The sequence below is a fragment of the Ranitomeya imitator genome, chromosome 6 (genome assembly GCF_032444005.1).
Source record: "Ranitomeya imitator isolate aRanImi1 chromosome 6, aRanImi1.pri, whole genome shotgun sequence".
In the NCBI taxonomy this organism is placed as follows: Eukaryota; Metazoa; Chordata; class Amphibia; order Anura; family Dendrobatidae; genus Ranitomeya; species Ranitomeya imitator.
The window spans coordinates 338,754,417-338,779,678 of record NC_091287.1 but is presented as its reverse complement, the minus strand read 5'-3'; the positions used below and the strand labels follow the sequence as shown (position 1 = coordinate 338,779,678).

General features: G+C 43.6%; 1 protein-coding gene across 2 annotated transcripts in view; it reads left to right on the top strand.

Moving 5' to 3' along the window:
* Positions 1-13,703: 13,703 nt before the first annotated feature.
* KIAA0319 (KIAA0319 ortholog) overlaps positions 13,704-25,262 on the top strand; it is a 101,699-nt gene continuing 90,140 nt past the window's right edge. The window contains exons 1-5 of one of the 2 annotated variants that reach the window (XR_011314074.1): positions 13,704-13,990; positions 18,611-18,733; positions 20,164-20,879; positions 21,720-21,912; positions 24,911-25,009. Coding sequence is in view for 1 of the 2 variants with exons in the window: in XM_069730881.1 (XP_069586982.1) it covers positions 18,670-18,733; positions 20,164-20,879; positions 21,720-21,912; positions 24,911-25,009 (1,072 nt within the window). In the remaining variant the exon portion in view is untranslated. The remainder of the gene's footprint in view (positions 13,991-18,610; positions 18,734-20,163; positions 20,880-21,719; positions 21,913-24,910; positions 25,010-25,262) is intronic. The other variant, XM_069730881.1, reaches the window with a different exon arrangement.

Genomic DNA, 25,262 nt, shown 5'->3' with positions numbered 1-25,262 from the left:
GGGTAACTAAGCGCAGGGCCGAGCTTAGTAACCCGATGTTTACCCTGGTTACCATCCTAAAAGTAAAAAACAAACAAACACTACATACTTACCTACAGCCGTCTGTCCTCCAGCGCTGTGCTCTGCACTCCTCCTGTACTGGCTGTGAGCGTTGGTCAGCCGGAAAGCAGAGCGGTGACGTCACCGCTCTGCTTTCCGGCCGCTGTGCTTACACAGTACAGGAGGAGTGCAGAGCACAGCGCTGGACCGGCTGACCAAAACTACACAAGTGCAGCAACAACTCATCTTTGAGGTCACAAAAGTGTTGTGAATTCTGCTTTTGGGCTCCCTCCGGTGGTTGTAGGTGGTAATGCAGTTGTCCCTGGGCTGCAGTCTTGGACAGGTGTATCTACTGATTGCAATTCTGACTGAAGTATTTAGGTTTGCAGGACTCATTGGTCCTTTCCAGTTGTCAATGTTTCTTGGGAAGTGTTGGATCTTTGTCTGGCTTCTCCTGCTTCGCTGCCAATTCAGCAAAGATAAGTAACATAGTAACATAGTAACATAGTTAGTAAGGCCGAAAAAAGACATTTGTCCATCCAGTTCAGCCTATATTCCATCATAATAAATCCCCAGATCTACGTCCTTCTACAGAACCTAATAATTGTATGATACAATATTGTTCTGCTCCAGGAAGACATCCAGGCCTCTCTTGAACCCCTCGACTGAGTTCGCCATCACCACCTCCTCAGGCAAGCAATTCCAGATTCTCACTGCCCTAACAGTAAAGAATCCTCTTCTATGTTGGTGGAAAAACCTTCTCTCCTCCAGACGCAAAGAATGCCCCCTTGTGCCCGTCACCTTCCTTGGTATAAACAGATCCTCAGCGAGATATTTGTATTGTCCCCTTATATACTTATACATGGTTATTAGATCGCCCCTCAGTCGTCTTTTTTCTAGACTAAATAATCCTAATTTCGCTAATCTATCTGGGTATTGTAGTTCTCCCATCCCCTTTATTAATTTTGTTGCCCTCCTTTGTACTCTCTCTAGTTCCATTATATCCTTCATGAGCACCGGTGCCCAAAACTGGACACAGTACTCCATGTGCGGTCTAACTAGGGATTTGTACAGAGGCAGTATAATGCTCTCATCATGTGTATCCAGACCTCTTTTAATGCACCCCATGATCCTGTTTGCCTTGGCAGCTGCTGCCTGGCACTGGCTGCTCCAGGTAAGTTTATCATTAACTAGGATCCCCAAGTCCTTCTCCCTGTCAGATTTACCCAGTGGTTTCCCATTCAGTGTGTAATGGTGATATTGATTCCTTCTTCCCATGTGTATAACCTTACATTTATCATTGTTAAACCTCATCTGCCACCTTTCAGCCCAAGTTTCCAACTTATCCAGATCCATCTGTAGCAGAATACTATCTTCTCTTGTATTAACTGCTTTACATAGTTTTGTATCATCTGCAAATATCGATATTTTACTGTGTAAACCTTCTACCAGATCATTAATGAATATGTTGAAGAGAACAGGTCCCAATACTGACCCCTGCGGTACCCCACTGGTCACAGCGACCCAGTTAGAGACTATACCATTTATAACCACCCTCTGCTTTCTATCACAAAGCCAGTTACTAACCCATTTACACACATTTTCCCCCAGATCAAGCATTCTCATTTTGTGTACCAACCTCTTGTGCGGCACGGTATCAAACGCTTTGGAAAAATCGAGATAAACCACGTCCAATGACTCACCGTGGTCCAGCCTATAGCTTACCTCTTCATAAAAACTGATTAGATTGGTTTGACAGGAGCGATTTCTCATAAACCCATGCTGATATGGAGTTAAACAGTTATTCTCATTGTGTCTGTTTCTTTTTCTGTGGCACACAAGCTGTGTGCTTATATTCTGTGCTATTCATTTGTTTTCTCTTGTCCAGCTTAGACTGTGTCAGTGTTTTCTCAGTCTTGTTGGATTCTCTGGAGTTGCAGATATACGCTCCACATCTTTAGTTAGATGGTGGAGTTTTTGTATTTTCTGCTGTGGATATTTTTGAAAGGATTTTAATACTGACCGCTTAGTATCCTGTCCTATCCTTTCCTATTTTAGCTAGAGTGGCCTCTTTTGCTAAATCCTGTTTCCTGCCTGCGTGTGTCTTTTCCTCTACTACTCAGTCAATATTTGTGGGGGGCTGCCTATCCTTTGGGGTTCTGCTCTGAGGCAAGGTAGAATTCCTATTTCCATCTATAGGGGTATTTAGTCCTCCAGCTGTGTCGAAGTGTCTAGCACAGCCCACGGCTACTTCTAGCTGCGGTGTTAAGATCAGGATTTGCGGTCAGTATAGTTACCACCTACTCCAGTGAAAGTTTTCATGCTGCTCCAAGGTCACCTTATCATAACACAAAAGAGCCCACAACAACATCCAAAGAACTGCAAGTCTCGTTTGGTCAGTGTTCATGACTCCACAATAAGAAAGAGACTGGGCAAAAATGGCCTGATGGCAGTGTTCCAAGACAAAAACTGCTGAACAGTAAAAACATAAAGGGTCATCTCAGATTTCCCAGAAAACCTCTTGATGATTGACAAGACTTTTGGGAGAATACTCTGTGGACTAACAAGACAAAAGTTAAACATTTTGGAAGGTGTATGTCCCATTACATCTGGCACAGAAGTAACACAGCATTTCAGAAAAGGAACATCATACCAACAGTAAAATAGTGGTGGTATTGTGATGGTCTGGAGCTGTTTTGCTGCTTCAGGACCTGGAAGATTTGATGTGGTAAATAGAACCATGAATTCTGCTGTCAGCCATACATTCTCCCTCAGGATTTTTTGGTAATCTGTTCGTGACCTCAATCTGAAGCACACTTGGGTTATGCAGCAGGGTTATGATCCAAGACACAGCAGCAAATCCACCTCTGAGTGGCTTAAGAAAAACAAAATTAAGTCTTTGGAGTGGCCGATTGAGATGCTGTGGCATGACCTTAAAAAGGTAAAAAGGCGGTTCATGCTTGGAAATCTCCAATGTGGTTTAAGCCTGAAGGTGCGTTTGAACGGTCTCCTAACCTGGAACACCCACTGCACCCCTGAATCCATGCACCTCTCTCCCCCTGTTCTACCTGGTACGCTGCTACTTTTTCCCTGACTTTAATTCCATGAATCATTCTTCTAATTTACTGCATGCTGATTGATATATCCATGCTTTTCACACCTAATACTATCCTCCCATCTTATTCTATCTTTGCTCAGCTTTGATGGCAGTCAAATGTTTCTTTTAACTGCAGTACTGTTAATTGTTCCTTGCTGTGAACTGTCCTCCTTCCTCCTCCCCCCTCCCTCTCTCACCTGGCTCCATTTTATGGACACTTAAATGGTATAAGGCTGGTTTCACACTACGTTATGGGCATCCGTTAGACAAACTACATTACACCGCGACATAAACGCGGTGTAACGTAGTCCGTTAAGGCCGCCATTACTTCCTATGTCGGACGCGTCGCTAGCGCACGCCCACAATGGCCGTGCGCTAGGGATGTGACGTCATTGAGTGACAGACCCTGAGACGCGGGCTGCAGCGTTTCCGGGTCCGTCACTGCTAGTGCAGATAGAGCTAGCAGATGCTCTATCTGCGCTAGCGATGTGACAAGTTGGAACTTGCGTCAACAGCAGCCCGCTAACGTATGTGTTGACTTTATGTGTAAGACTTTACACGTGCTGCGCCGATTCTTTGGAATGCACTACCTAGGTTAATACGATTAATCCCCAATCCCCACAGTTTTAAGCGTGCCCTAAAAACTCATTTGTTCAGACTGGCCTACCGCCTCAATGCATTAACCTAACGATCCCTGTGTGGCCTATTTATAATAAAAAAAAATAAAAAAAAGTTCCTCGCATCATGTTCTCATACACTTTATGCAGTATTAGCCCTCTGTGTCTGTACTGCTACATACTTAGGCAGGTAACTGGTTCATGCAGCTTTACATGAACACCTGAGCCTTACACTATAGCTGGTCCGAATAACTAAAGCAATTGTTACCATCCACCTCTCGTGTCTCCCCTTTTCCCCATAGTTTGTAAGCTTGCGAGCAGGGCCCTCACTCCTCCTGGTATCTGTTTTGAACTGTATTTCTGTTATGCTGTAATGTCTATTGTCTGTACAAGTCCCCTCTATAATTTGTAAAGCGCTGCGGAATATGTTGGCGCTATATAAATAAAAATTATTATTATTATTATTATTATTATTATTACCGCAGTGTGAACCCATCCTAAGTTGAATGGAGCTGGTCAGATTTGACTTTATTCAGATGTGACATCATTTGAAGTGACATCTTTTAAGTGTATCGCCAGAAATATGCCAGAAATAGTTCGGTAATCGGCCAGACGGTAAGACTAATCACTGTATTCTAATTTTACTTGCTTTTCTTTTCTTCCCCTGCTATTTAACCATACTCACATTTGCCCTCGCTGTTTTCGCTCTACTAATTTTCACTTTCCTTCGCTAACCCCTACCCCTGCACCTACAAACCAAATAATTATCTCCCCCTCACCCACCTCGCCTCACCCGCAGACCTGCTCTACAACCTCTAACATACAATATCAGCCGACTGCTTTCCCATTTTTCTCATTTTCACTGCTGGCGACATATCCCCCAATCCTGCCCCCCCCCCCCCACCTCATATATCCCAGTAATCCTCACCCCTATCTTTCTCACACTAAAAGAAACTACCGCAATCCCTCACACTTAAAATTTGTGCAACTGACCCCACCCCCCTGCTTCCTCTCTCTGGGGCACTCTGGAATGCCCGCTCTGTCTGCAACAAGCTCCACGTGATCCCCAATCTCTTCACTTCCCGCAACCTTTCCTTCCTGGCACTCACTGAGACCTGGTTCACCCCCCTGACATGGCCTCCCCTGCTGCACTGAGTTACAGTGGCCTCCACTTTACCCACACTCCTCGCTCTGACAACAGACATGGCGGGGGAGTGGGTTTCTTCTTTCCAAAAACTGTTACTTCAAACCTATACAACCCCCACCCTCCCTTATCCTCCCTTCTTTCGAGGTTCACTCCGTCTGTATCTACTCTCCCTCTAATCTCCAAATGGCTGTCATATACCTACCACCGGGCTCAGCCACTGCCTTCATTGACCAATTCTCCACCTGGCGTCTTCACTTTCTGCTGACATCATAATGGGTGACTTTAATATCCCAACAGACACCCGCCAGCCAGCAGCCTCCAAGCTCCTGTTCCTTACCTCATCCTTTGGACTTACTCAGTGGCCCTCCACAGCCACCCACACAGATGGACATACACTAGACCTCATCTTCACCCACCTCTGTTCCATATCTAATCTCACATTCTCTCCCCTCCCCCTATCTGACCACCATCTACTCACCTTCTCATCCTTGTCCTCCCCACCCGCCCTCCATGTCCAGCATAACCCTGTATGTAACCCCTTTTCACATGTACAGCACCATGGAATTAATGGTGCTATATAAATAAGAATAATGTGGCTGAATTACAACAATTCTTCAAAGTTGAGTGCGCCAGAATTCCTCCAAAGCATTGTAAAGGTACCATCACACTGAACGATATCGCTAGCGATCCGTGACGTTGCAGCGTCCTGGCTAGCGATATCATTCAGTTTGACAGGCAGCAGCGATCTGGATCCTGCTGTGCCATCGTTGGTCGAAGCAGAAAGTCCAGCACTTTATTTCGTTGCTGAACCTCCCGCAGACATCGCTGAATCGGCGTGTGTGACGCCGATTCAGCGATGTCTTCACTGGTAACCAGGGTAAACATCGGGTTACTAAGCGCAGGGCCGCTCTTAGTAACCCGATGTTTACCCTGGTTACCAGCGTAAACGTAAAAAAAAAAAAACACTTCATACTTACATTCCGGTGTCTGTCCCCCGGCCTCAGCTTTCCTGCACTGGCTGTGAGCGCCGGCCAGCCGTAAAGCACAGCGGTGACGTCACCGCTCTGCTTTACGGCTGGCCGGCGCTGACTGCAGGAAAGCACAGCGCCGGAGGACAGACACCAGAATGTAAGTATGTAGTGTTTGTTTTTTTTTTTAACGTTTATGCTGGTAACCAGGGTACACATCAGGTTACTAAGCGCGGCCCTGCGCTTAGTAACCTGATGTTTACCCTAGTTACCAGGGGACCGGCATCGTTGGTCGCTGTAGAGCTGTCTGTGTGACAGCTCTCCAGCGACCACACAGCGATGCTGCAGCGATCGGGATCGTTGTCTAGATCGCTGCAGCGTCGCTTAATGTGATGGTACCTTTAAAGACTCATTGTCAGTTATTGCGAAGGCTTGATAGCTTTTGTTGCTGCTAAGGGTGGCCCAACAAGGTATTAGGTTTAGGGGGCAATTACATTTTCACATTTGGCCCTGTAGGTTTGGATTTCTTTTTCCCTTAATGATAAAGACCTTAATTTATAAACTGCAGTTTCTGATTACTTGTATTATTTGTCTAATATTTAAATTTGTTTTGTGATCTGAAACATTTAAGTGTGACAAACATGCAAAAGAATAGGAAGTCAGGAAGGGGGTCACTGTGTGACAGGGTCACTAGTGTCATACATGAGGGGAGATACGTTTCACAAAGATTGCTTTCTTGCGAGATGTGAAAGCCATAAGTGTTTTCTCCAGCATGATATGTGCTGAGCGCAATCCAGTCCCTATATGGGCCTGACTTTCATTGGGTCAGAGATGGGCGGGACGCCTACCTATCATATCTCCACCTCCAGGGTGTGGCTGGAGGGAGTTAACCCCTTAGTGACAGAGCCAATTTGGTACTTAATGACCGAGCCAATTTTTACAATTCTGACCACTGTCACTTTATGAGGTTATAACGCTGGAACGCTTCAACGGATCCCGCTGATTCTGAGATTGTTTTTTCGGACATATTATACTTCATGTTAGTGGTAACATTTCTTCGATATTACTTGCGATTATTTATGAAAAAAACGGAAATATGGCGAAAATTTTTAAAATTTTGCAATTTTCAAACTTTGTATTTTTATGCCCTTAAATCAGAGAGATATGTCACAAAAAATAGTTAATAAATAACATTTCCCACATGTCTACTTTACATCAGCACAATTTTCGAAACAAAATTTTGTTTTGTTAGGGAGTTATAAGGGTTAAAAGTTGACCAGCAATTTCTCATTTTTACAACACCATTTTTTTTTTAGGGACCACATCACATTTGAAGTCATTTTGAGGGGTCTATATGATAGAAAATAACGAAGTGTGACACCATTCTAAAAACTACACCCCTGAAGGTTCTCAAAACCACATTCAAGAAGTTTATTAACCCTTTACGTGCTTCACAGGAACTGAAACAATGTGGAAGGAAAAAATTAACATTTAACTTTTTTTTGCAAACATTTTAATTCAGAACCATTTTTTTTATTTTCACAAGTGTAAAAACATAAATGTAACCATAAATTTTGTTATGCAATTTCTCCTGAACACGCCAATACCCCATATGTGGGGGTAAACCACTTTTTGGGCGCACCGCAGAACTTGGAAGTGAAGGAGCGCCATTTGACTTTTTCAATGCAGAATTGGCTGGAATTGAGATTGGATGCCATGTCACATTTAGAGAGCCTCTGATGTACCTAAACAGTGGAAACCCCCACAAGTGACACCATTTTGGAAACTAGACCCCTTAAGGAACTTATCTAGATGTGTGGTGAGCACTCTGAACCCCCATGGGCTTCACAGAAGTTTATAACGTTGAGCCGTGAAAATAAAAAATTGCATTTTTTCTACAAAAATGATCTTTTTGCCCCAAAATTTTTATTTTCACAAGGGTAACAGGAGAAATTAGACCACAAAAGTTGTTGTGCAATTTCTCCTGAGTACGTCAATACCCCATATGTGGGGGTAAACCACTGTTTGGGCGCACCGCAGAGCTTGGAAGAGAAGGAGTGCCGTTTTACTTTTTCAATGTAGAATTGGCTGGAATTGAGATCGGACGCCATGTTGCGTTTGGAGAGCCCCTGATGTGCCTAAACAGTAGAAACCCCCCACAAGTGACCCCATTTTGGAAGCTAGACCCCCCCAAGGAACTTATCTAGATGTGTGGTGAGAATTTTGAATGCCCAAGTGCTTCACAGAAATTTATAATGCAGTCATAAAAATAAAAAATATTTTTTTTCCACAAAAAAAGATTTTGTAGCCCCCAAGTTTTTATTTTCACAAGGGTAACAGGAGAAATTGGACCCCAAAAGTTGTTGTCCAATTTATCCCGAGTACGCTGATGCCCCATATGTGGGGGTAACCCACTGTTTGGGCGCACGGCAGAGCTCAGAAGGGAGGGAGCACCATTTAACTTTTTGAGCGCAAAATTGGCTGTCGTGTTTGGAGACCCCCTGATGTACCTAAACAGTGGAAACCCCCCAATTCTAGCTCCAACCCTAACCTCAATACACCCCTAACCCTAATCCCAAGCGTAACCCTAATGGCAATCCTAACCCTAATACCAACCCTAATCCAAACCCTAACCCTAATCCCAACTCTAACCCTAACTTTAGCCCCAACCCTAGCCCTAACTTTAGCCCCAACCCTAACCGTAGCCCTAAGGCTACTTTCACACTTGCGTCGTTTGGCATCCGTCGCAATCCGTCGTTTTGGACAAAAAATGGATCCTGCAAATGTGCCCGCAGGATGTGTTTTTTGCCCATAGACTTGTATTGCCGACGGATCGTGATGGATGGCCACACGTCGCGTCCATCGTGCACTGGATCAGTTGTGTTTTGGCGGACCGTCGGCACAAAAAACGTTCAATGTAACTTTTTTTGTACATCGCGTCCGCCATTTCTGACCACGCATGCGTGGCCGTAACTCCGCCCCCTCTTCCCCAGGACATAGATTGGGCAGCGGATGCGTTGAAAAACTACATCCGCTGCCCACGTTATGCACAATTTTCACAACGTGCGTCGGTATGTCGGGCCGACGCATTGCGACGGCCCCGTACCGACATAAGTGTGAAAGAAGCCTAACCCTAAATTTAGCCCCAACCCTAACCCTAAATTTAGCCCCAACCCAAACCCTAAATTTAGCCCCAACCCTAACCCTAGCCTTAACCCTAACCCTAGCCCTAACCCTAATTTTAGCCCCAACTGCTCTTCTCCTGCCGGCCAGCAGATGGCGACAGATGGCGGGCGCACTGCGCATGCGCCCGCCATTTTCTTTTGCCATGAAGACGCCGGCGGCCAGGAGGAGCAGCAGGAGGACCCAGGGACACCGGTAAGTATGGCAGGGTCCCCGAATCCCCCTATTTCTCTGTCCTCTGATGTGCGATCACATCAGAGGACAGAGAATTACGCATTACTTAAACACTTAATTACCGGCGATCGCAAAACAGGGGTCGGTAAAACCGACCCCGATCATGTTCTTTGGGGTCTCGGCTACCCCCGGCAGCCGAGACCCCAAAGATTCTCCCAGTGCCGGCCGGCGGGCGCACTGCGCATGCGCCCGCCATTTTTTTGCCGGTAAAAGATGGCGGCGCCCATCGGGAGCCACGAGGAGCACCGGGGGAGACAGGTAAGTATTGGGGGGCTACCTGGGACCCCATTTCTCTGTCCTCTGATGTGCGATCACATCAGAGGACAGAGAAATTAAAAAGAAATCACGTTTTTGTTTTTTTTTGTGATCGCCGGTAAACGGTTAATTACCGGCGATCGCAAAAGCGGGGTCGGTAAAAACCGACCCAAATCATGTTCTCTGGGGTCTCGGCTACCCCCGGCAGCCGAGACCCCGGAGAAAATCGGACTCTGGGGGGCGCTATTTACTTTTTCCACAGCGCCGTTAATTAACGGTGCGGTGGTTTAAGTACCCTTACGGCCGCCGTTAACAGGCGTATCGGCGGTCGTTAAAGGGTTAAATGTCCAGCCAGTTTTTTCTCTGTGTTGTGTGGAGGAAGTAAGCCTCCATACTGAAACTCATGTGAGAGCTGCCATAGGTGTTTTCCCAGAAGTACTGGGCAAGACTGTGTATGAACTTTTTACTTTCTTTTGAGCCAGACAGGCTATTTTTCTGTTACCAGTTTGGGTTTCTGGTTTATGATGCAATAAACCACCCAGAATCTTTAACCAAATGTGGTCCTGTGTCTACATCGAGGATCAGCTAAGCTTGTCAACCCCTCACAGTATATATATATATATATATATATATATATATATATATATATATATATATAATTTCAGTTGCCTGCCTTCTCCTTCTAGCCACCCCACTCCTTCTGATGACATTATAAAAATTAATGGACCCGTAGAAGCACTAATTGTGCGAAACGGCCGTCGTCCAGCTCACTCTCCCCGCACCCTCGTCGTCTCCGCTTGTCTTTTATGCAAAGTCTGTACATGGATTAATGACAAATTAAAGATATTCACTTCGCAACCTGGGTGAGTGCCGCATTCTTCTACTTTCTTGTGCAAAATTATAAAAATTAATAACTATAGGAAGGATGACACCAAAGCTACAGATGTGACTGTCTGATACCCCAGCTGTACTACCCATCTGTACTGAAGACCCTTTTCAGCTTTTTGAGAGTTGCGTGGAGTACATCAGCTCTGAAAATAAGGTCCCACAGCTGCACCCCAACAGTTTGAGCAGCAGTCTTAGAAGAGTCAATACCCTGAGACCACAGGGGGGTGCAGCCCCTCACTTTTTCACTGAAGGTGATTTCCTTCTCCAGGCATTACTCTGGAGAGGTGAAGGGTACATCCAACATGAGTGGGAAAAAGCGAGGTCGTGGTGGTAGGGGGAATATTCTTGGTGTTTGACGTGAACTTGGGTTAGCTGGTAATGTTACTGAAAGCTCTACTGAACAAACACCGTCTCGTCCTATCCACAGACCACTGACAAGATCTGTTGCTGGACTGCATACTTGACTCCCTTTATTTGGCAGCTGCACTGCAGTACTCGCTTGTAGATGAGGGCCAGAAAGAGTATGTGCTCCAGTGGATGGCAAGCGCTGCGTCAAGTGGCCTCTCCTCCTCTTCCTTCACCTCAACATCACACACCGTACAATCCTCAGAGTTGGCAGCCCATTTACCCTTGTTTCCCCCATGTCGCAACTCTTCAACTGCCCAACGGACTGTGGGGACCCACAGACGGGCGAGTCTGCAGCGCTGTTCATATATTCTGTTCCAGGGGCATCAGAAGTCTGCTCCAAAGATTCACAGAATCAGGAGAAGGAAAGCATCTGCACCGATGCTCAAAATTTTCTTCATTTGGATCTGGGGCTGGACAAAGTAGGGTCCAAGGAGAATCCAGACCCTCCTCACCAGACGATAACCCCCGGGGGTGGAGGTGATCCTGATGAGACTCAAATACCTGAGGAGCACACGTACTGTACTGTGCTGTCAGGCCAGGAAGAGGAGGAGGAGGAGGGTAACTCTCAGGGCAAGGAGTGGGATACATAGAAGATGACAATGAGGTTGCAGATCCCATTTGTTGTGGACCCAGAGGCAAGCAGTTGAGTAGCTCAGCAAAGGAGGAGAACGTTACATTGCGGATAGCCGCACAGACACGGAGTGATGCGACCACGACAAGCCTTTCATTCCTCGGCCATAAGTCTGGCTGTAGCCAGCAGCCGTCAAGGGTCTGCAGTTCGTGGGGATGGCAAGGGTTGCCTAGCCAATCCACCATAACATCTGCACCTCACTCACAGTCCAGCAGTTTGTCGTGTTCACCCCTCTCCACCCTCTCTCAGGAGAGCAGCCAGCCCTTGATCCTGTAGTTGTGATCACGTAAAATAAGGTTTCCTCCTACACATGCTAAAGCTGAGATCTTGAATTACACCATGGAGTGGATAGCCATCGCAAGTCCCACAGTACCAGTTGCCCAGTTGCCATTACTTTTCTAAGAAAGCTGTGCCTGCGCTACACCAGCATGTTGCAAACATCTTCCGTTCATTGAGAAAATCTGTCTGCCAAGGTGCATTTCACCACTGACACCTGTACGAGCAAACATGACCACGGGCATTACATCTCGCTGACTGGGCACTGGGTGACTCTTGTGGCTGTGGAGGCAGGGGGGCAAAAGGCTTCTCCACAAGTCTTGGAATCTCCATGGCTTGCGGGACAAATCTCTATATCTAACACTTCTTCCACTTCTTCTGCCTCATTCACCGCCTCCATTCTGCCTTTATGAGATACACATTCTAACAGTGCAGAAAGATCCCCCAACTCCGTACTGCGCAGCAAGGGTTCAACGCAATTAGACAGTGTTTAATATGCCTTGAAGATCGCAGTCACACAGCTCAAGAGTTGTGGACAACTATACAGGCCGGGTTTGAGCAATGGCTGTCTCCACTGAACCTGGAGCCAGGGAAGGCAGTGTGTGATAACGGTGCGAACTTGGTAGCGGCCCTACTCCGGGCAACCTCAGACACATGCCTTGCATGGCTCATGTCCTCAACCTGGTGGTACAGCAATTTCTCCCCCACTATACCGGCCTGGATGTGCTGCTGCAGAAAGCATGGTTCCTGTGTGTTCACTTCTGCCATTCGCAGGTAATTGACTTGCGTCGCTACAGAGGTCATTCAGCCTACCGTTTAACCGTTTGCCGTGCAATGTGACGGCACGGTGGAATTCCACACTGCACATGTTGCAGCTACTGTGGCATCAGCGACGAGCCCTGATGCAGTATGTCCATAAGCATAGCCTGGGCCAAAGCAGGGTCAATTGATGCCAGTTTTCCTGGTGAGAAAAAATATTTCCAGCTTCTGGTAAAAATGTATTTAAACTTTATTCCATCATATATTAAGAAGTATCAGAAATGCAGAAAGCAACACGTTTCGAAAGGATGCCACCGTTCTTTGTCAAAACTCACTTTTCCTGGTGTCTGCACCTAATTGTTGTAAATGTTTGGACTCCAAGTTGGGTCTCCTTCATTTGTGTTGCCTTAATTTGGCAGTCCTCTCAGAGCACCAGGCCTACACCTGTCACTCATTTACCTGATACTGATCAATGTTTCAGCTAGAAATGCTGGTTCAAGCCCTGTCCCATGCATCCATGCTGCACATTTATGCAAATTGTACTCTGGGTCAATTGATGCCACTTTTCCTGGTGACTGCCCCTAATTTGATCTGTTTTGGCAGCTTTTTGCCCCCACGCCTTTGAAGGTGCCGTCTATGCATTTGGTTTTGCTCCCATTGAATTCAATGGAGTTTTGGTATGTTTGGAGAACACTGGGACGTGAACGATTCACTCATCTCCAGCTATAACAGCTCCCACAATTCTGTATATTGCATGCTACCTTTTCTTCTTTTTTTGTGTCATGAATATATCACTTTAGCTTGTAACGGGAAATCCCTACTAGTGGTGTCCTCCATTGTTTTCATTGTTACAATTCTGGAAATAATACTTTAAAATGTGTCACTATCAGTCCAAGATCCTGATTGCTTGGCACCATCTACAGGGACAGCACAGGTACATAGATTTGTCAGATGTATCTCATATCTGTGGATAATCTATAATTCGATCTGCCTACATGGGAGGGACAGGCAGAAGCTGGACACCATTTCTTTCTTTGCTTATGTTATGGAACAAAAATGATCAGTTGTAAAAATTAACCTCCTAGTTGCTTCCTGAGAGCAGATGAAGGGAAGCGGTCCAGATATGCAGCCACAGGATCCCACTGACATAATCATTGATTTCTGGAATTCTCTAAATATTGAACTCTGTACTAAAAAAAAGGGAATTGGAAGTGATTATAGATTGGGTGATCATTCCTTCCTCTTCTTTATGATTATAGCACAAGCATCAGCTCTCCTTGCCTGTAACAGCCCCACCTCCACCCCCTGCAGCAGCAGCTCCACCACCACCACTCCCCTTACCTCCAGCCCATCTGTGAACAAGAGACAAGGGATAGAGAGGAAGACATCAGGCAGCAGCACAATATATAGAGCCCAGCCTCTGCCAAGCAACAGCCTGAACCCTGGGCATCACACAAGCATCAGTCAGCATCTCAGCACCATTGTCAGGTAGGAGACAAAGGACTGTGCATCTATGGCTGCAAACCCTAGTCTAGCTAATCATAAACCACTGCCTGCTCTCATCCTCCTAGCTATGGGCCACAAACTGCCAGCTCATGCTGTAAGCACTGTCATCTGCCACATGGGAGTTGTTTTACCTTAGGAAACCATTACAAAACATTGCACCAGCAGCGACGCTTCATAATGGTGCATAATTTGTCTCGGTTTTATCCATTATTGTCAGCTGTAAAGACACCGATCGCCCCATCCCAATGAGTCAAGTCTTTCTATTAAAGGAGCAGACCCTTCGTTACATTTTAATTTGCCTCTATACAAGGAAAATGGGATATACGAAAGATATGGCTGCATTTACCATATTCACCATAGGCGGGGATGTGACTATAAGTTTTAGGAATGAAGAGGACAATAATGAACATCCTTCTGTACTAGCTTAACATACTAATATTTATTTTACAATAATCATGATGCAAGGGCTGTGTGGTAAATATGGTATACTGCAAGTTCAATATGGGATGGGCCTTACACAATGCGGTGTTCACTTCTCTTATCTATCCATGTAAAGGACATCACCTCCTAGAGAAATAATAATCCATCATTATAAATTCATGGTTACTTATGTGAAGTTGTCAAAATTTTATTCAGTGGTATGTGTTTCTGGGAAAGATGCTTATATGACAATTAGGCTCCCATAGCAGATCCCAGATGGGTTATCACACCGCTTTCCCATAGTCCTGAGAAACGGATCATTTCCATACTCGTGCCAAGGTATATGATAATTTTTATTTCTGTATATATTGTCAGGTTTTTAATTCAGTATTCTGGGAAAAAAATAGGTAATGGTGCATAAGATGAAATGATCTACAGTACAGACCAAAAGTTTGGACACACCTTCTCATTTAAAGATTTTTCTGTCTTTTCATGGCTATGAAAATTGTACATTCACACTAAAGGCATCAAAACTATGAATTAACACATGGGGAATTCTATACTTAACAAAAAAGTGTGAAACAACTGAAATTATGTCTTATATTCTTGAAAAGTTGAAAGAGACGAACGGCACCAGGACTCAACAATGCAGTATTGGAAGCGCTGAATCAAATACACCTCTTTAGACCCACAGCGTGCGGTATCCATGCAGTACTGGAGCGTGGTGCTCAGCATCAATAGCCATAACAGCACAGTAAAACTTTGCACAAGAAAGTAGAAAAATGCGTCACTCACCCAGGTTGCGAAGTTAATATCTTTAATCTGTCTTTAATCCATGTACAGACTTTGCATAAAAGACAAGTGGAGAAGACGAGCGTGCAGGGAGAGCGAGCTGGACGATGGCCGTTTTGCACAATTAGTGCTTCCACGGATCCATGGAGTCCACATGGACCCGTGGAAGCACTAATTGTGCGAAACGGCCGTCGTCCAGCTCACTCTCCCCGCACCCTCGTCGTCTCCGCTTGTCTTTTATGCAAAGTCTGTACATGGATTAAAGACAGATTAAAGATATTCACTTCGCAACCTGGGTGAGTTACGCATTTTTCTACTTTCTTGTGCAAAGTTTTACTATGTCTTATATTCTAGGTTCTTCAAAGTAGCCACCATTTACTTTGATGACTGCTTTGCACACTCTTGGCATTCTCTTGATGAGCTTCAAGAGGTAGTCACCGAGAGTGGTCTTCCAATAATCTTGAAGGAGTTCCCAGGGATGCTTAGCACTTGTTGGCCCTTTTGCCTTCACTCTACGGTCCAGCTCACCCCAAACCATCTCGATTGGGTTCAGGTCTGGTGACTGGAGGCCAGGTCATCTGGCATAGTACCCCATCACTCTCCTTCTTGGTCAAATAGCCCTTACACAGCCTGGAGGTGTGTTTGGGGTCATTGTCCTGTTGAAAAATAAATGATGGTCCAACTAAACGCAAACCAGATGGAATAGCATGCCGCTGCAAGATGCTGTGGTAGCCATGCTGGTTCAGTATGCCTTCAATTTTGAATAAATCCCCATCAGTGTCACCAGCAAAGCACCCCCACACCATCACACCTCCTCCATGCTTTACGGTGGGAACCAGGCTTGTAGAGTCCATCCATTCACCTTTTCTGCGTCGCACAAAGACGCTGTGGTTGGAACCAAAGATCTCAAATTTGGACTCATCAGACCAAAGCACAGATTTCCACTGGTCTAATGTCCATTCCTTGTGTTCTTTAGCCCAAACAAGTCTCTTTTGCTTGTTGCCTGTCCTTAGCAGTGGTTTTCTAGCAGCTATTTTACCATGAAGGCCTGCTGCACAAAGTCTCCTCTTAACAGTTGTTGTAGAGATGTGTCTGCTGCTAGTGTGGCATTGACCTGGTCTCTAATCTGAGCTACTGTTAACCTGCGATTTCTGAGGCTGGTGACTCGGATAAACTTATCCTCAGAAGTAGAGGTGACTCTTGGTCTTCCTTTCCTGGGGTGGTACTCATGTGAACCAGTTTCTTTGTAGCGCTTGATGGTTTTGCCACTGCACTTGGGGACATTTTCAAAGTTTTCCCAATTTTTCAGACTGACTGACCTTCATTTCTTAAAGTAATGATGGCCACTCGTTTTTCTTTACTTAGCTGCTTTTTTCTTGCCATAATGCAAATTCTAACAGTCTATTCAGTAGGACTATCAGCTGTGTATCCACCAGACGTCTGCACAACACAACTGATGGTTGAAACACCATTTATAAGGAAAGAAATCCCACTTATTAAATCTGACAGGGCACACCTGTGAAGTGAAAACCATTCCCGGTGACTACCTCTTGAAAATCATCAAGAGAATGCCAAGAGTGTGCAAAGCAGTCATCAAAGCAAAAGGTGGCTACTTTGAAGAACCTAGAATATAAGACATAATTTCAGTTGTTTCACACTTTTTTGTTAAGTATATAATTCCACATGTGTTAATTCATAGTTTTGATGCCTTCAGTGTGAATGTACAATTTTCATAGTCATGAAAATACAGAAAAATCTTTAAATGAGAAGGTGTGTCCAAACTTTTGGCCTGTACTGTACATGCAGGTTGTTACCCTACTTCCCCCAAAAAAGAGGTGTAACCGGAGTATTGTATAAACATCTACAGAAGAAGATGGAAGAAGTATGGGGGACGTTTATGTTATGCTGACATGCATTGAATAAAGACACTTGTTAATGCAGCACATAACATTGAGGAGACATTCACTTCTATACTTTTTTGTGTTCTGAGTTTTTAGAGGTTTTATCCAGGACTAAATAATTTTTTTACTATAAGAAAAAACTGACAGGCAGGTAGCTGCCATCGATCTTTCAGCGACTCAGAGCGGTCACTGACCTTTGCTGCCGGGGATCAGGTGCTCCACATCAGCAGAGCAGCTCTTCTTCTTCCGGTCAGCTCAGCCCGTTCTGCCCAGCACAGTCAGAGCAGTCACTGACCATATCTGCTGGCAATTCTGCGGCTTCCGCTGATGTCACATCGACAGAACAGTGGCTTCACTTCCACTCTGACTGACCTTTGCTGCCGGGGATCAGGTGCTCCACATCAGCAGAGCAGCTCTTCTTCTTCTTCCGGTCAGCTCTGCCTGTTCTGCCCAGTGCAGTCAGAGCAGTCACTGACTATATCTGCTGGCGATTCAGCGGCTTCCGCTGATGTCACATTGGCAAAACAGTGACTTCACTTCCAATCTGCACTGTTGACAGGGCATGAGTGCTGATGCCATGCTGATTGAAAGCCGGCTTCCTGCAGTTGTGCAGCGGAGAGCCAGCTGTCATTCATTATGATATTGGCAATAATGCCCCGTTAACAAAGCAGAGCAGAAGAGTAGCCACAGCTCTGTCAACATGATGCCAACGGAAGCCGCAGAGTTGCCAGCAGGCGCTGTCAGTGATTGCTCTGTGCTGGCCAGAGATCGGTGGCGAACAGAACAGGCAGGTAATTAGCAACTTCCTGCCTGTTAGTTCTTAGGCCCACAGTAAAAAAATCAATATAGTCCTGGATAAACCCTTTAAGTGAAATATTCTGAAATACTATTATTGAGATTAATTAATAATTACTTATTATTCCCGAGAGGGAACAAACATTTTATCTTCATATGCATGAGAACAAACATCAAACTGGAGTTCCTCCATCTATAAGACAATGTTTAATGGCTTTGTAATATATTCTCATTGCACGAATAATGAAAATCCAGAATCCACTGGCCGTGGCCAGCGATTGGCTCCAACCAGAGAATTGTCGTTTTTTTTTAGTTTGTCGATAAGGAGCAGCTGGCAGACATTGAAACAGAAAATCTCAGCTTTAAAGGAATTGTTCAGGAATAGGAAAATATATCTGCTTTCTTCTAAATACAGCGCCACCCCTGTTCATAGGTTGTATCATCGGAGGTCAGCTCCATTGAAGTGAATGGGGCTGAGCGGCAGTGCCACATACAAAATGTGCATCATAAGATTTTTTATTGTTCTTGAAGGCAGCAAGGATAGTTTTCATCCTAGTTGTGCAATTTCTCCTTTTGTCATAATTACATATACTAATATTGATACATATTATACTGCATGTATCACGTGGCCAACACTTTTACAAATTTAATAATCATAGCGTTGGCCCAATCATTTTTTTTTTCTTTCTTCCAGGTATAAAATTTGAATATGATTTTTTCACAGAAGAAGGTGTTTGCCTACAGCACACAGTAATGACACCTAACATCTTGACCCTGTGTGCATATTCTCTTTTTATCTGGCTGTGCACAATAGCTGGTAAGTTATATTATCATACTGAAGCCTAGTTACTGTGATAATACTCATTACATTTACCGCCGCTCTCTTTGAGGATTAATATTTGATGCTAACATTTGTAAAAAGCTCTCTATACAATAGATCAGACCTGGGCAAAGTGCGGCTCACCAGCCACATCCGGCCCTCTGGCCGTACCAGTACCAGACCGAGAAAGCCGAACGGCTGAAAAGAATGGCCCATGGGCTGCACCATGCCCTCTGCCACCCATCCACTCATACCTTATATAGGGGGCTATGTGGGGGCTCATACTGCATGTAGGGGCTGTGTGAGGCTCACACTGTTTTTAGGGGCTGCCTCTGAACTCACACTATATAAAGGAACTGTGTGGGGGATCATACTATATATAGGGGGCTGTGTGTGGATTCATATTGTATATAGGGGGTTGTATGGGGGTTTATACTGTATATAGGGGGCTATGTGGGGGCTCATACTGCATGTAGTGAGCCGTCTTGGGCTCATACTGTTTATAGGGAATTTGCATGAACTCCTACTGTATAAAGGGGGCTGTGTGGGGGCTCATACTGTATATAAGGACTGTGTACTGACTCATAGCGTATATACAGTGGGTATGGAAAGTATTCAGACCCCTTTAAATGTTTCACTCTTTGTTTCATTGCAGCCATTTGATAAATTAAAAAAAGTTAATTTTTTCTCATTAATGTACACTCTGCTCCCCGTCTGACTGAAAAACAAAACAGAAATTTAGAAATGTTTGCATATTTATTCAAAAATAAAACTGAAATATCACATGGTCATAAGTATTCAGACCCTTTGCTCAGTATTGAGTAGAAGCACCCTTTTGAGCTAGTACAGCCATTTTCCTTTCATTTGAAAAGGATCAGTCTTTTGCTTACTGGGTCAGTTTCAAAAGGAAGAAAACGCTATTTAACAGATCATCCTCTGACTTCAATTATAAAAAAAACGGATCAAGTTGCAATAATGTTTTTTTAGCTTTGACAAAATTTTGTTTGCAAAACTTTTTTGTCAAAGGATGGCTGCTGGATCCGTTCTAACTGAAGATTATATGGACATGTGAATATAGCCTTAGTAAACTGAAGATTTGGCATTGCTCATTATCATGCCATATCAGAAGGCATAAAGTCCCACAGATTCTCATTGTCTACCGTTATCACTGTAATTAGATAATAGGCAGGCATAAATTTAATTACAAGCTACCAAATAAAACAGAAATCTAGCTCACTAGATCAAAAAAGAAGAGACCATTTAGTAATGAAAGACAAAAAGCAGCCTATCCATATTAAATATCTACGTAAATTCACATGCAAAAAGTTAGAAAAGCTTTTTTTTTAAGAATTTCAATGAAGGCTTGTTTTTGGTTGTCACATATCCCTTGTCCGAGATATCAATTGTGTTAATTATCTCATTTCCAGGGCATCTTTGTGACCAATGCAGAGAAGGAGACGTGCTCGCTAATGCCGCCATATCACCTAATCTACAAAAGACGCACTTGAAGAGAGTGCCGAATGCCCGAACTATGTCTGACTGCATTATGGCTTGTTGTAACCATTCTGGTTGTGACCTCTCCTGGATGTTGGGCAGGCAGTGCTATATTGTGAACTGTCAACATAAAGAGAGTTGTGAACCCCAAAAAGAAGACCGTGTGCAGTCTTTCCTAACTTTTGTCCTGAGGCCTTCGCAAAGATTTATTCCATTTGCACTGTACGATAACATTCCATCCAATCGAGAATATTCATTGACAGATCAAGATGACCAAGAGGACGATATGACCAATTTTAAAGATCTTTCTTCTCTAATTAAGAACCCAAGACTTGAAGATCTGACCGATTATGGAGATGACTACAGTAGCCCCCAATTAGATTTACTTCATCTAAATGCTAAAGACGGGGTTAAAATAAGACCTGACCTGGACTATATAAATTGGATATTGCCTGAACTCAATAAGAACATCACTTCTCTAGAAATTGGCAGACGTGGCGAAGATGTAATAGAACCTCTCCGAGAAGAGTCATTGACTAAAGGGAATGTGAACCATTTATCTGAGACACCACCAGGGAAATCAAGTTCAGATACAACTGAGATGGTTTTGACAAGACCAATGGAAACAACTGTGACATTTGTAGAACAGGTTTGTGCTCTTATTTCTGCCATTTTTGACTGTGTAGTTAGAGTCAAGGCTTACTCACACAAGTGTTGATTCTCCATGTGAAAGCATTGGATCGATTATGTAAATGACTCTTGGCTCAGTCTCTGATCAGAGTTTGAGCTGAGTGTCAATTTAGTGTGATTCAATTCTCTTGGATGAGAGAATTGTATCACAGCTGAGGAAAAGATGGAGAACAGAATTTCTCCATCTTCTCCATTGTGTGAGTCCACGAAAATTAGACTCTACTCATTTGTCATCCGCGTGCAGCCCAATGTTTTCCACGCACCCATAAACTTAAATGGGTGCGCAATTCGTGATTTTTTTTCATGTCACATTGGCATGGGAAAAAAAAACACTGCTGAGCACTGGCCTATAATATAACATTTGTTCACATGCTTTTCAATAAACCATTGTTTGAGGCTCCCGATACATCAAGAGGCACACTTCCTAATGAATCAGGAGCATCTGACTAGTAGCATGTGGCTCCGTGTGCACCTCACCACAAATCTTACTCTGGTGCCTACCTATTTGGTTACATAGCAAACGCTGACGGTCATAAATGAATTTGACAATCGGCAGTCAGCATGCCCTCAACCGTAGCAGCTCTACCTACTTTGAGCTGGGTGAAAATGGTGTGGCAACTCCATAAGTTGCAAAATTTTAGCCCAGCTTCATGTTGCGCCAAAACTTTGCGACTTTTCGAAGCTTTCTACTTTAGAATTGTGGCATAAAAGCTTTGATGAATTGGGCTGTATAGTATATCCTATCAAAATGATATAAAATCAATCTGTTTACTAAGACTTTATGTTATCATGTATGCAGCTTCCAACTCTTCTACCTAATTCCACTTTGGAGAAACTCATCTCATCTGATGTTCCTGAAAAAGTTGAAAAGTTACCAACTATCCAGACTGTTCTAGATCCTCAGGAGAACACAGAGCACATGAATAGTACTGTGCCAACGCGTCCCTCTATCATAAATCATGTGGTTCCCACCTCTGTGTCAACCAATCCAGGTAAATCGAACTTTCTTTAGTGACGTATAGTGCCTCTAATCAGAGGCACAGATCCAAATAAAATGATAAAGACTTTAAAATGATCAGATGATCTTCTTGTGAAGCCCTCTCTGAACAGGCTGGTCAAGAATGAAATCAGAAATCAGTTTCAATAGATTTATCACATCAAGATTCAAAATACAAACTTTTCAATACAATCATCCTAGGGCTATGTTCACATGGTGATTTTTTTCAGCATTTTTACGGAACTAAGAAGCTGATTTTTACAACATCACCAAAAACTATGAAATTTCAGAAATCTCATGCACACACTTGTTTTATTTTTCCTGGTTGAATTTAGGAATTTGTCCTGTAGACAAATCATATACCGTATGTATCCTTCACCAAAAGAGTTGAAAAAAGACTGATTGTTCGAAGTGGGAGAAACACAATAATAATCTTGTAGTTATGATACCTTGTCATGGCTAATAAAAATAAAACAAGTAATGTTACAAAGCAAGCTCTCCAGACTACTTAGGTGTCTTCATCAGGCATGATATCTATAACCCTGTATGTAACCCCTTTTTCATGTACAGCAACATGGAATTAATGGTGCTATATAAATAAATAATAATAAAAATCAGGCATGGTGTAACCAGGATATTACCATGCCTGATGAAGAGACCTAAGTAGTTGGTAAAGCTTGCTTTGTAACATCACTTATTTTATTTTTGTTAGCCATTAACACCTTCACGACCGATGATGTATGTTTATCTCATCGCCAGCCATGTCCCTCCCAGCGCTAAGCCCTCATCTTTTCATGCACTTGATGGCTGATTTAATCAGGTATCAAGTGCCTCTAGCAGTTGTTAATTAGCTAAATGCCAATGTCAATCTCTGACAGCAGCATTTAACTCGCACCGGCTGTAAGCGCATCACAGGTCCCCCCCATCGGCACCGATGGTTGTCATGATAGCCAGGGGTCTGCAGAAGACCCTCATGCCTGTCATGCTGATACTGCTAGGAGATTGTGATTTTTGCTATTTATAGTGCTGATGACCTGCTATGTCTAACACAAGTGATCGGATGATCGCAGATTCAAGTCTCCTTAAGGAGACTATTGAACAAAGTAAAAAATAAAAAAAAATGTTAAAAAAATTATTAAACAAACACAAAAGTTCAAATCACTCCCCCCCCTCCTTTTGCTCCATTAAAAATATAACAATTAAAAATAAATAAAAATACACATTGTTTTATCGCTGCGTTCATAAATGTCCAATCTATCAAAATATAAATTAATCTGATCGGTAAACAGTGTAATGAGAAAAAAATCAAAATGCCAGAATTAAGATTCTTTGGTCACACAACATTGGAATAAAATGCAATAAAACATTGTATCTACCCCAAAATGGTATCAATAAAAATGTCAGATAAAGCTGTAAAAATAAAGCCTTCACCCAGACACCAGATCCTGAAAAATGGATGGGTCTCAAAAAATGTCGACAAAGACCAAAACTTTTTTTCATACAAATTCGAAATTATTTTTCACCTCTTAAATAAAAAAGGACCTATACATTTTTGGTATCTGCAAACTCGTAATGACCTGGAGAATCATACTGGAAGGTCAGTTTTACCATATAGTATACGAGAGAAATTGAAAACCCGATAAGAATTGTGAAATTGTACTTGGATTTTTTTTTAAATCAATGGTGTCAATTAAATCTACAACTCAATCCGCAAAAAAACAAGCTCCCAAACGGCCATATAGATGGGAAAATAAAACACTTATGACTCTGGGAAGACGGAGAGTAAAGAACAGAATATCGCCCATTGGTGAAGTGGATTAAAGATATCATAACTGCAAGATTATTATTTTGTTGCTTCCACTGAGAATAATCAATCTTCTTCATCAAAAAAACGCTGCTAAAAAATGAGTAAAAAAAACCACAGCAAAACCTGCGTTGTCAATGCAGCGGTTTTACTGCAAAGAAACCGGGTTTTGGCTGCAGATAAAAATGCTGCGTGTGAACATAGCCTAAAGTCTCCATGTAAGGCCGGAGTCACATTACAGCAAGATACGGCCAAGTCTCGCAGGTCAAAACCCAGCTCTAGCACCGGCACTCCAGAGTGGAGCGTGCAGCTCCATGTATTGCTATGCGGCCGCACGCTCCGCTCCAGAGTGCCGGTGCTAGAGCTGGGTTTTGACCTGTGAGACTCGGCCGTATCTCGCTGCGTGTGACTTCGGCCTAAGACAAATAGCTGTCGTCTGAACAATGGTTGTTCATTCGGCTGACCGCTATCTCTCCTGACTCCTCAGCCAACGGCTCCTGTGTTCTCTATGAAAGAGCTGCTAGCAGTCGCTTATTTCACCAAGAACAAAAGGATCAGCAGTCCAAAATCGGACATGCTGGATCCTTCTCTCCCCTGATCTCAGCTGTTGGGGAAGAGATGTGAGGCCACCATACACAAAAGACTGTCAGCTGATCTGGCCGATATTGGTGGATTTGGATGACGTTAGTCTAATGTGTAAGGAGACCATTAGGACTGATGATCTATGTAGAGAGACAGTATGGTGGAACATGGAGAGCTCCTTGCTATGTTAGGTGCTGTATATATTGCATTTTGCATCTTATTGTTCTACTTTATGTTGAGGCGTATTCAGATACAGTAAGGGCCCCTTGGACTAGAACAGTGTTTCTCAACTCCAGTCCTCAAGACCCCACAACAGGTCATGTTTTCAGGATTTCCTTAGTATTGCATAGGCGATGGAATTAATGCTTGAGCAGGTGATGAAATTATCACTTGTGCAATACTAAGGAAATCTGAAAACATGACCTGTTGTGGGGTCTTGAGGACTGGAGTTGAGAAACACTGGACTAGAAGAAGAACTTTAGTACAAGTTTTTAGAAAATGGACTCATTATACAGCCATGTGAATGAGGCCTTTTCAAAAACGTTTGTTGAATTTTGTACTTTTAAATAGTGGTTGTGATTTATTTTGTGTGGCATTTTTCTTGCAGTAACCGAGGTCACAGTGACTACTGCAGGCAACATTGAGGTGACTTTACCGACTCATGAAGTTCAGCTTAATGTCTTTGTGAGCCCGGAGGCCCCAGCAGGTGACTCATGTAATGTATAACCATACTCCGCACAATATGGACACATGCAATGTGATAATGCACACCAATGTATTATACATATGTCTGCTTTGTGTGGCCTGACAGCAGGAGAATTCATATTATGCAAATGTTTTAAAGGGAATCTGTTACTCAGTTTTTGTGTACTGAACTCCTTGTTGTCGTCTTGATCAAAATCACCCAAAATTAACTGGGTAGAAAGGCAAAATGACCAATAGTAAGTACACAGTGCTGT